General features: G+C 37.6%; 1 protein-coding gene across 1 annotated transcript in view; it reads left to right on the forward strand.

The window, feature by feature from the left end:
* The first annotated feature begins 11,785 nt into the window (after positions 1-11,785).
* LOC113085665 (mitochondrial 2-oxoglutarate/malate carrier protein-like) overlaps positions 11,786-12,618 on the forward strand; it is a 7,518-nt gene continuing 6,685 nt past the window's right edge. Inside the window, exon 1 of the mRNA XM_026255228.1 lies at positions 11,786-11,974. Coding sequence (XP_026111013.1) covers positions 11,898-11,974 — 77 coding nt within the window. The 5' untranslated portion in view covers positions 11,786-11,897. The remainder of the gene's footprint in view (positions 11,975-12,618) is intronic.

Below are 12,618 nucleotides of genomic sequence, written 5' to 3' on the forward strand. Positions count from 1 at the left end.
CCAGAGAGACAGAGAGAGGGAGATAGAGAGAGAGAGGGAGAAATGGAGGTATAGCTGTATGTCACTCAATTAATTTTCTAACTGACAATGCAAAAGAACCAATCAAAAATCCTCTTTTAGGATCTGTCCAGGGTTCTGAAATGCTCCAAAAATGCTGGATCAGCTTGAATTTACAATTTATCAGTATTTAATACTGTGTTCAATACTGTGGTCACAGCTGTGTCAAACGGGATCCATCAATTTACACTGCATGCTGTGTTCCTGAGCAAGCCACTGAAATAAAGCTCATCGCATCCCTGTTGGGTTAGTTCAGGGGTCTCAAAACCAAGGGCCACTGTCCTGCAGAATTCAGCTCCAGCCCTAATTAAACACACCTGAACCAGTTAATCAAGCTCTTGCTAGGCGTACTAGAAACTTCCAGGCAGGTGTGTTGAGGCTGAACTCTGTGGGACACTGAGTTTGGACACCCCTGTATTAGATTGTACTGCTGTTAGTCTGCAAACAGTCGTCTCAGCTGCAAACAACATGTGACTGAACATGTTTTAGTCCATATGGCAGTAGAACAATGGAAAGAAAGACAATATGCCCTCTTATTTGCCTGTAAGGTGTCCTACTAAAAGCATAATTAAGATATAATTGCAAACTAATTGGCAGAAAATGGCAAAAGTAGGTCTCGTCCGATAGCGTGCAGGGATTTATCAGAGGACGAAAAGCTCTACTTTCATCCTTGTTCTAGTTTAAGTAAAAAAAAAGCATTAAATGAGGATTGGAAAACAGTTTAATTCTCATTCGCTTTTCTTCAGTAAATCTGTTGCATGGCCTCCAGTGGACAGCAAAGAGAACTGCATGTCAATTATTCATGAAGTAAGAATATGTTTTAAAAAAAGAGGAAAACTGGGAACAGATCGCTGTCCCCCCTGGAGAGACAGAGCTTTTAAGTGCTTCCATCTGGAGAAAACACAATATGCGGTAACATAAATGCGTACACACACACACACACACATGCACAGACTCTTCAAACAGTGGGATATGCATTCAGACAAATGCTGCTTTTTTCTGTCTCTCATCTTCCAGATCCTCACCATTCCTGTGGCACTCATTTCCCTCTCTGGATTTTTTCTTCTCTTTAAGCTGCTAAACATAATCATCCTTTCTGTTGTTTCTGCATGTTTGTCATCTTTTTCTTCTCAGAACCAATGTCATAATTTAATAACACACTGAAAAATGTGAAAAAAGACAGTATCAAGAATGATTTAAGAGAAATGAGACGTATCAACCCATATATAACCCATTCAAATGTGTTTCAAAATATACACACAAGGCAAAAATATTTGTTTGCCAAAATATGTTTCAAGATACATTTGTGGTACACAAATGGGCAAAAAATATATTTGCTACAATATGTTAATAATTTATGTAAATATATCTTTCACCAAATTATTTCGGACCTTTTTCTTAAATATATTTTTGAACGTGTAAACGTGTAACACATTTGAATACAAATAGATACATTTATGTATAATGCAAACAAAGTTGGTGACACTACAAAATAGACAAGGCAAACAAAAATACACACTGTATCAACAGCCAACCTGAAAAGTCTATTCAAGTCTAGACTTATTTTTGGTTGTCTCTGCAGTTTGAGCCTGGACAGAACAATCAAGTAACGTTCTGTTTTGAATCTGTTTATGATTTCCATACACATACTGACGTGAGATGTCATAATGCACCACAGCTGACACCAGTCAGACCATAGAGGACCGTCGCTCTTTCACATGCACACAAACAAGCACACACAGAGAGAGATCTCTCAGGATATATAAGGACACTGAGCCTCAAACCAGCGAACTTTGAGCACGGCCGGTAGTTCCCATGGAAACCTGCATATAACTAACCACCTGGAGACACAGGACAGCCTTATGGGATTTGTAGATGTAAAAGTATACTTTATTGTCTGTAGAGGGGAAATTGTTATGGACTGTTATGTTGCAATTATAACAGGATCGAGTAATATAAACATTACAAAATGTCCACTATGTCAGGAGAGTCTCGGTATATTAATGGTGTTCCTTGTGATAAAGAAGTATGGAATACTGTTCTTGTTCTGTTTCTGCTTTTTATGTAGATTTATTATATGTACAGAATACCTGAATGTCTTGCTACATTTGCCAGAGATAAGCAATATATAACCAGAACAGGCTGGGTCAGATACCAGTCAGGACAGGCTGGGTCAGATACCAGCAAACAATAACATACAAGGCACAGACAAAAGAGTAATCCAACAATGATCAGGGCAGGCAGCAGTCAACCAAAACAAGGTAACAGTCCAAGGATCAAAACACGAGAAAGGCAAAACTTAGGAACATGCAAACTAGGAAACATGGAAGGGATGTGAGTGTGTGTGTGTGTGTGTGTGCTGTTATTATAGTGTGAGAATGATGAGGTGATGAGAGACATGTGATTGCAATTGATGAGTCCCTGGAATGGAGTGCCCTCTATTAAGCTCACAGGCATTCCAGCTAGAGATCGTGACAGAAGCCCCCACCAAGGAGCAGCTTCCAGATGCTCCAAACAGAATAGCTTAAAGTCCAGGAGGGAAGTGGAGGCGAAAACCATGGCTGGTTCAGAACAGGACGAGAGTTCAGAGATGGCCGCTTCAACTGGTTCAGAGCACGGCAAAAGTTTAGAAGTGGCTTCCGTAGCCATTTCAGGAGAGGACGAGAGTTCACAGACTGCCTTTAGAGCTGTGACAGAACAAGATGAGAGTTCACAGGTTGATACCACCGACACCTCTGGATGTTCTAGAAAACAAGGTCAGTTCATTAATAGTATCTTTAACAGGGCAGAAACAATGTTCATCAATGGTTCCTTCAACTGTGACATGACGGACTGTGACTTCTACTCCAGAGAAGCTGCGGCGGATGTCATCACTTCGGGGAACATGGCGCCGTCTGCCACTACCTCATGAGGTTCTGCAGCATCAGTCGCCACCTCGAGCAGACATTACTGTGGCCGCTGCCATCTCTGGCAATTCTGTGGTGGTGTACACAGCCCAAACGCAAAATAAAGAGATCCCCATCATGGGAAGCACTTCAATCTGGGGAATTAGTTCAGGATCAGCTGGACTCAAAGGGATAGGTGCTGGTTTAGGAATACCAGCCGGGGGTATTAAAGAACTGACCTCGAAGATCTGACTGCAAACAGGAAGTAAGGTGATCCTGGATGATCAGTGTGACTCCGGAAGTTCACCTAAGACATGACGAGACTCAGGAAGTTCTGCTGAGACATGACGAGACTCCAGAAGTTCAGCTGAGACATGACAAGACTCCGGAAGTTCAGCTGAGGCATGACGAGACTCCGGAAGTTCAGCTGAGATGTGACGAGACTCCACAAGTTCAGCTGAGACATGACGAGACTCCGGATGTTCAGCTGAGACATGACGAGACTCCGGAAGTTCAGCTGAAACGTGACGAGACACAGGAAGTTCAGCAGAGACGTGACGAGACTCCGGAAGTTCAGCTGAGACGTGACACGACTCCGGAAGTTCAGCTGAGACGTGACGTGACTCCGGAAGTTCAGCTGAGACGTGACACGACTCCGGAAGTTCAGCTGAGACGTGACGAGACTCCGGAAGTTCAGCTGAGACGTGACGAGACTCCGGAAGTTCAGCTGAGACGTGACAAGACTCCAGAAGTTCAGCTGAGACATGACGAGACTCCAGAAGTTCAGCTGAGATGTAATGAGACTCTAGGAGATCAGCTGAGATGTTACTTGATTCATGATCAACTGGGACTTGAATTGACTTAGGAAGATCAGCCGTGATGTGACTCAACTCAGGAAGATCAGCCGTGACTTGGCATGGCTCAGGCTCTGGTTTGGCAGCCTTGATGGAATGATACTCAGGAATTTAGCAAAATGTCTCTGGATAAGCAGCCATTTTGGGCAGAGACACTGTTTCTCCAACAGTAAAAGCAGGGCCACATAACAACAGCACATAGTCCATACTGTCCCTCAAAGTACCGTTAAACTCCCCTCCAGGTAACAATGATTTAGTTGGTTCACTGAGTCCAAAACGGAACAAGTCCTTAAACAAAACTTCATCATAAAGCGATACTTGATATGACAACTCACAGAACTGGTGAACATACTCCTCAGTAGATAGGCCTCCTTCACGGAGATGTAATAACTGGTTTACTGGGTTCATGGTTGGGCTGGGTTTCCGAATAAAGCTTCTGGATCTGGGTGTGTCTGGTGATTCTGTAACAATAGAGCTGTCATGACAGCGAAGTGGTGATCCAATAGCAGATTTTATTAAAAGAGCGTAGTCAGGACAGGCTAGGTCAGATTCCAGCAAACAATAACATACAAGACACAGACACAAAGAGTAATCGTACAATGATCAGGGCAGGCAGCAGTCAATCAAATACAAGGTAACAGTCCAAGAGTGTGGAATGGAGCGCCCTCTAGTGAAGCTCACAGGCACTCCAGCTAGAGATTGTGACACAACTACTGTCAAAGACACTTTATCACTGCATATTTCACACTTTACACTTTTGCTTGTAGATATTTGTTTGTATATGTATGAATCATATTTGATATATTGACATATTCTATAATTATTTTTAATAATACACAACAATGAATCATGCAACATAATAACATCTATAATATGCATTATATTTAATGGTTAAAAATTTTGGTAGTATGCAGGATTTAATTGTTTGTTTGTTTTCTTTTTATTTATTTGTTTAAAAAAATATGCAAAGAAACCAAATTTTATGAGAAAAGGACACTCTTTGCTGAATTAAACAAGCAAGTGTCGTCACATAACAGCTATGTAGTGCACTACTGTAAACGGCTTACTGTGCAGCCGTATACAGCATGACAGCATCCCATTCACCTGCTGCTACCTCCACTTTTATACACCTTCATTTACCTACATTTACTAAGTTTGTCATTTTGACACCACTGACAGAGCGTTTCCCCGAACACTTCTCCACACACACTCACCGGTACAGCATGGCTTGTCTCTCTGATTGGCAGTCATTGATGCTGAGGCTACACTCTCTCAGGTAAAGCTCAAGACGCCGTCGCTCGACCAGTCTGTGTGCTGCCTCCAGGATCTGAGAGGCCAGGGCATCTGTTTCTCCTTTCTGCCCCTTCCCACGGCCTTGCACAACTCTTTTTGCCCCAGTGCTGCATGCTGGCCCTGATGAGGCTTTAGGTTTCTTGGTGATCCCGTACAGGTCCTCAACGGAGAACTTACCCCCCTTTGCCCCACGACTCCCAAACATGGCCATATTCCTGCGTTTGGTTTGTGTTCGTCCTTGGTTTGAGCTCTCAGTTGAGCATTTAGATGCACTCCAACGAGCAGGACTAAATATACAAAGATAAAAGAAAATAAAAAAAGATCAAAGTTTCAGCATGTAGGTACAAAATAAATATATAATTTGGAGATGCCATATTTATCTGAAACTCTCACAGACAAAAAAAAAATCTCATCCTGGATGTTTGTTCTTTGAAAATGGAGCCAAAACATCTGCTCATATCACTGTCAAAAATCACACACACATTCCCTTTTACAATATCTTCTCTTGCACTGTACAATTTTTTTTTTTAAATCACTGATTAGTTTTAATTTTCTATTCGCTAAATATCTTATTTTATATTTTCTAGTAGATATATCTAAAATTATATTTTTTTTTTTTTAAATTGTGAGATTACAATTTTTTCCATATGCAGTAAAAAATTATCTCCTGATTTAAGATATTTTTTCTTTCTCCATCATAGTGAAAATAGTCTGATGTTGTTTACTAATGCTTTAAGCATAAACCTATAGTTTGGTTTATGCTTAAAAGTAAACAAACAGACAACACATAAAGACAACCCAGGTGAACGAAGGGTGAAAATTCAAGAAAGTTTGCAAATCTCAGAAAAATGCAGTTTCTTTCTTACTTTCGTCTCTTTTGCTCTATCCCTGTTTTCTCCCGATCGCTTTCACTCTTTGGAATGACAGATGACAGGGATTTACAGTGATGTCATTTAGATTAAACACACACACACGCACAGTGAGAGACTAATTCAGAAGCAGCTTGCATTGGACCTGACTAGCAAAAAAAAAAAAAGCATCGGATGAAAAGTGACCAGGTCACCCCTCCCTCATCCAGCAGCTCAAACACAGGATGTAGGAACAGAAAGGCTGAAAGACACCCAACACAACAAAAGAGTGACATCCAAAGGTAAACCAAAAATACCACACAGAGGTCTCATTATTAAACTGGATTTTGACATAAATGATTACACAGACGCACTCATCTTAATATAATCTGCAAACAGTAGAAGCACTGCTCAAAGCACGAGGTACAGAAAATACAGTACTCAGTATGATATAAGTGCAGATGTGTGTTTCCATATAGAAAGAATAAAAGCACAAGGCTGGATAGTAACTAGCAGTAGTAACTGGGTAGTAAAACGTGGAAACGTGATGTACAGTGATGAAACTTGCACGCAGCATCATGAGAAACATCTGGAAGAAAGTTGAGACTTAAGAGAGTGTGTTAGTCATGAAGAATCTGTGTCTATGTAGAATTTCCCTCTGGATTGTTTTCTCTTTATGGAACACTGTGCACTCACTGTCTTTCTCTCTCTCTCACACACACACACACACACACACACACACACAGAGGGATTGGGAGGAGAGACTAGAGCGCAGTGTAACAGTGATGCATCTGTTGAACTCAGCACAGCTCCAGCTTCAAGCACTGCACTCTTTAACTATTCCTCCATCACAGCATGGCCTGCAAACATGCAAAGAAAACTTGTTTATGTCCTATTTTAAACATAAATCTATCAGGTTGTACCGAAAGTACACTTTAGCGTACAGATTTAAAAATATTTTACTTAAATGTGTGAACTGAAAATAATGTTTATTGACATTAATTGCATGTTAACTCCAATTGAATGTATTATGTGTATTATAAATGCAATTAGATGAATTTAAGAGTGATTTTTGACACAATTAAGCAAATCTTTATGTAAATTCATAATTTTGTCTATTGTCGCTGAAATAGGGTTAAATTGCTGCCGAATGTATTGACAAGCATTTATGGTGAACTAAAATATACTTTACTTTCATTTCTATTGAAAATGTTTATACATTGGTAGTGATGAAGTATAAATATTAACGTTAAATGTAATATCAAATTAATTTAAAATGATCAAGTACTTGATGTGCTTTAGTATGTTAAACACAACAAAATAAGAGTCCTTTTAAAGCACCCACAAACGATGATTAAAACAATGATTTAAAATGTGCTTTAAACTTTTAATTTGACTTTAATTACATTTTGATTGCAATTAGATTTTTATAAGTGTGTTATGGAACAATATAAAAGTGAACTATCTACAATACACTTAAGTGGCTTTTCATTTCATCAATATTTAATATATTACATACAAATATATATCTGGAAAAAAAATACTCACTTTTGTTTTTTCAACAAGGACCTTCATTTATGAAACATGCATTTTTTTTAAATAAATAAAAGAAAAAAAAAGAAAAGGAAAACTGACTAATTGATGTAGACTTTTTTTTTCTTTTTTTTTTTTAGATAGATTGATATGTCTAATCCATGTTCTGGGTTGGATTTGTTATCTAAAATAAAAATGCAACTGTGCCAAGTGAAAAAAAATGTTCCTCTGAAAATACAAGCTTTAAATTAGATATGATCACCTGAACTTCAAAATACAGGTTTATTGTAATATATAATACAAACAATATTTAACTAACTAACTAAATACTAATATAAATACACAAAATACGAACAAATTCATAATATTTATTATTTTTCATTTGTTGAACTTGTTGTGTACACATAACTTTAACTGTTAATTTGATACAAATATATATATAGAAGGACTTTGTATAAAATGATTGAAAAGTTTAGTTTTTTATTTAAAATGTATTCTGTAATATTCCATATTGTAAATAAATTCCTTTATTGACTTCATCTCATGTATAGTGCTAGGAATCAGCGCTTGATTAATATTGCTATCACAAGTTTCTGTCTGCTTCAGAGCTGCTCTTGCTCCATCATCTGCTGTAAGAGGGTCAGATTATCAAGGATTATACTCCAGAGACTCTGAACACAGCTGTTCTGTCACATCTCTTCTCTTTCATTCAATCAGTCTCTCTCTCTCTCTCTTCATGCCTTCATTCAGGAACGCTGGGTTCCAGCCGCAGCAGGAGAAAGGTTCATGGTGTGTGTGATTCCAAAATTCTTCACGTTATTTAGTTCATGTCCTATAAACTGCTAGTCCACATAAACCCAGTGCTTGCTAAGATTGAGGAGTGATTTATATCAGTTATAATTGATTTATTAGGGTGTTCTGGGTGCATGCTAAGCTGTTGCTGAAGTGATCATATTTAAAAAATATTGTTCCATCATTATTAAATAAGTACAGTCTTAAAAATGATGCTTATTAAAGGGGTTCTTCACAGTGATGCCACTGAAGAACCATTCTGGGTTCCTTAAAGAACTAAATTAAATAAATAGTGATACATTTACATTTTAATCTCTCCTCTATTCACTGTTCATAATCGATAGGTAATAAACATATCATGCCAATCTTTTTCCAGCCAAGCAGCTCCCATTGATAACATGAAGAAGAAAAAAACCTCACCAACGACTCAAGAAAACAATCCTGTGACAACTGAAAACTTAAATAACAAAAAACACACTTTATACTTAACATTGGTTTACACAATTTAGGGATAAATTGTAGTTTATCCATGTATAAATTGTAGTTTAAAACATGTATTTCACTTACGCAAAAAAATATTTCCATATATATTAACAATCAACATATGAAATGCACATAATTTATGCATAATGAAATTATACAAAATAATAATGTATTGACGCAAAATATTTTTTACTTAAATATTGCTATGTATGTAATTCAAGATTCAGTAATACACTAATATATAGATGTGCATCTGATAAAATATACTGTATACACTTTATGTATAATCATATTTGAGTATACTATATAGATATTATGGCCTTGGATTTTCAGCAAATTCTACTTTTTGGGTAATTTTGGAGTGAAATGTGACCTGGACATGCTCTCAACAGGCTTAAGTATAAAGAGTACAGTACATATTCAGGCAAGACTGATCTTACAAACACTAAGCGTATAGTGTTAATCTTTGGCTGAAAATGAATCAGAATCAGTGGTCAGCAGCAGAACTGAATAACATGATCTAAACTGAGCTGCTGTGACTCCTGAGAAATCATTAGTCTATTTATATCTCCAGGATGATGTCATAAAAGAGTATATCCTGAAAACAAGAGGACTGTGTCTAGAACACTTATATATATGTGATGGAAAATAATATAAAACTAAAATAAAGGTCATTTGAACTCATGCATCAGACATTTAAAAGCATTTAATAACACATTCACTGACCAATTCACGTTATATACATGGTCACACACACACACACACACACACACACACACTTGAATGAGTAAGAGTCATAATGCATGCTGACAGAGAGACGCCTAAGGCATCACACAGCCTTCAGGAGAAACTGTGATGGGTTATCATGATGCACCAAAGGAAAAGTGCCAGCCAATAGACACTCTCAGGAGAGCAGAGCCAGAACTGAACATGATCAGAAAGAGTGTGCGCACACACACACACACACACACACATACACAAGAGAAGCAAACAATCAACTTCTGACCTGATATAAACATCAAATGGACTCATGTGTTGTATGGGTTTGTGCATTTCATCACACATGGCTGCAAACATACACAGTTGTGCTCTTTATAAATAAACTTAAATATTCCATGCCTTGGGCGTAAACATAAATAGGGGTATACAGTACAATGCACTCACACATTTTCATGCAGATATAACATATAAGTGCCTCTTCTTCTATGCTATTTTCAACATTCAGTACCAGAACATGCTATTGTTCAACTACAAAAGATTTATCACACATTGTTTCAAATTGTTGCATTACAAAGACTGATCTTTTTTATTTTATTTATTTAGCAGCTTGTATGTTTTGCACATTAAATGCTGTCTTGTATTACCTCGTGTGCACGTATGCACATAGAGATTCTTATACTGTATATTTTATATAGCCTACTTTATGTTTTTTCATGCTCTATATGTGAAAATATGCTCCAGGAACAGTAATCATAAATGACATGCATAAGTTGACTTAAGTTGAACATGTTCATGCAGCCTGTCTGCGCTTGTTCATCAGACAATGAAAGGACAAGCTTGCTTCTGAAACAATGTTAAATCAATGCAATAGCCTGGGATGCCCCTGCTGTCCTGCTACAATTAATTGTATTACACACATTCATCTGTCTTAAATTAAATCTATGATCTTCTATGGATGGCATTAAACCTCAGATGATTATACCATTGAATCATCATATCCTTCTTAAAAGATCCCAATGATTTTACTAAATTCTATGTCCAAAAATAAAATAAAAAATAATTAAAAAATGCAAAAACATAGTTGATACTTTTCTGTATTAAAAAAATTTAGAAATTAAACATATTTTAAGTTTATTGCAATCTTTAATGGAAATTCAAGAGCTAGATATGGTGGCAAATGTTGCTAAAACCTTTTTTATGTTGCTGAAAGCTGATGAAAGTGTTATTCTTTCGGGGGTCACTTTGAGTATTGAAAAGCGTGAGCTTGATTTAATCACTTTCGGCTCTCTGTGTGTTTTTCATATGTTTTTGTTGATGCTGCTGTCGTTTTGGGACTGGACAGAAACCCAACTTTAACAGCCACAGAGAAACAGTGGATCCAGTAATTAAAGTCCAGGCAGTTCAGCAGTGGTTTGGACAACATTTCACTCCTCAACACTGACACTGAAAACACAGAACACACCGTAATGAGTTTAAATCATTACACTGCATTTGGATGACCTGACCGAATAGAATAAAATAATTATACAACAAGGCCTCAATAAACAGAAAGAATATTTTATATTCTAATACATGCATTGACTATAAAAGAAAAGCATAATGCATGTGCATAATTACGAGCAAGTAGCCTGGTGTCAGTAATGGTAATGCAAATTAGTAATAACAATGTACAGCTCTATGCATGAAACACAATTGAATAAAAGCATAGTTCGACAAAACATACAAGACAGTATTAGCGATTTCTCTATTTTTAATGGATGACAGTTGAAGATAAAAGACGTGTCTGTCTCTTTTTTTATTTAATTTCAAGAACAGTAACATAACATACACATAGAGAGGGTCACAGTATTTACATCTATTATCAGTTACATTTATAATTGCATTAAAGGAACAAACAGAAAAGAGAAGGGAGAAAACATTTAAACAAAAAAACTATAGGAGATACAATAAATTTTCATAATAAAAGGATTCTATTCATACATTTTGCTTTCTTTAAAGGCTTCAGTGTAATGCTTAAGTTCAATTTTAAATAATGTAATGTTAGGTTTATTATTAGTCCATTTGGATATTTCCCATACATAATTATTAGATGAACCACAGAATTTTGCTCCAAACTCAAATGATTATTTTTTATAAAACAAAAATTTATCTTAAATTAACAGAAAATCGAATCTTTAATTGTATACATTTAAACATGAGATATACAACATCAATCCAAAATATTTAAGTAAACGTATCTGTCTCTTTAAGAGAAATTACACGTCACGTACGTGCTCGGCTCCGCGAGTGAAAATTCCTACGTGATTGGTCCCCGCGTGTTCCGCTCGACGTGCGCGGTCCTGGCGAGTCACCTTGCTCCACGCAGCGGAGCGACAGAAGCGGCGCACGGAGCGCGCAGGAGTCCTACAGAAACCCGAACCAGCACCGCAGGCATGGCATCCGCCGCGGACACAGCCAGGCCCAAAACCTCGCCCAAATCGATTAAGTTTCTCTTCGGTGGCTTGGCTGGGTACGTAAGCACCCGTGCAGGGCTCTGCAGCCCGGTTATCAGCTGAACCATCAAAGAATCAGCTGTAGTGTCTCTGTCAGTCGTGCTGTGATTGAGTTTACAGACCCGCGGGAAGCACTTCAGTCTAATGTCACAGTGCTTCTGTTTGGTCTGCTGGCACCTTTATTTGTGCTACTTTTCAAGTGGTTATAATATTCAAGATTTATTATGAGGGAAGACTGTCTTCTGTAACGTTAGAAGTTTCGTTAGTCGCAGAAACACAGCGGGCAAAAAACAGTGGACGGGTAATTGTAAACATACTGGTGACGAAAAAGCTGAGATATTAATGTGTTAAGCGCTTAACGTCACTTTGTACTGACAAAAGAACACGATATTAACCTAACGATACCCGTGTATCTTCTGTCGCAGTTACACACCGGTCGACCGTTAGAATTTAAAAATTTGAACCCAACTGGTTTCGTTGTTATAGAAACAGCCAAACATACAGAGTCCTGCTATGTTTAACTCAGATACTGTGTACAGTAAACAACCCAAGAGCAGAAGTCTGACCTCTGCAGAGGACATTATAGTTTAGTAATGTCACAGTTTTATCACCACCTCTTGTATTCATTTGGGAAATTTACGATCATTTTCTGAGTGATTTT

The sequence above is a fragment of the Carassius auratus genome, chromosome 5, assembly GCF_003368295.1.
Source record: "Carassius auratus strain Wakin chromosome 5, ASM336829v1, whole genome shotgun sequence".
In the NCBI taxonomy this organism is placed as follows: domain Eukaryota; kingdom Metazoa; phylum Chordata; class Actinopteri; order Cypriniformes; family Cyprinidae; genus Carassius; species Carassius auratus.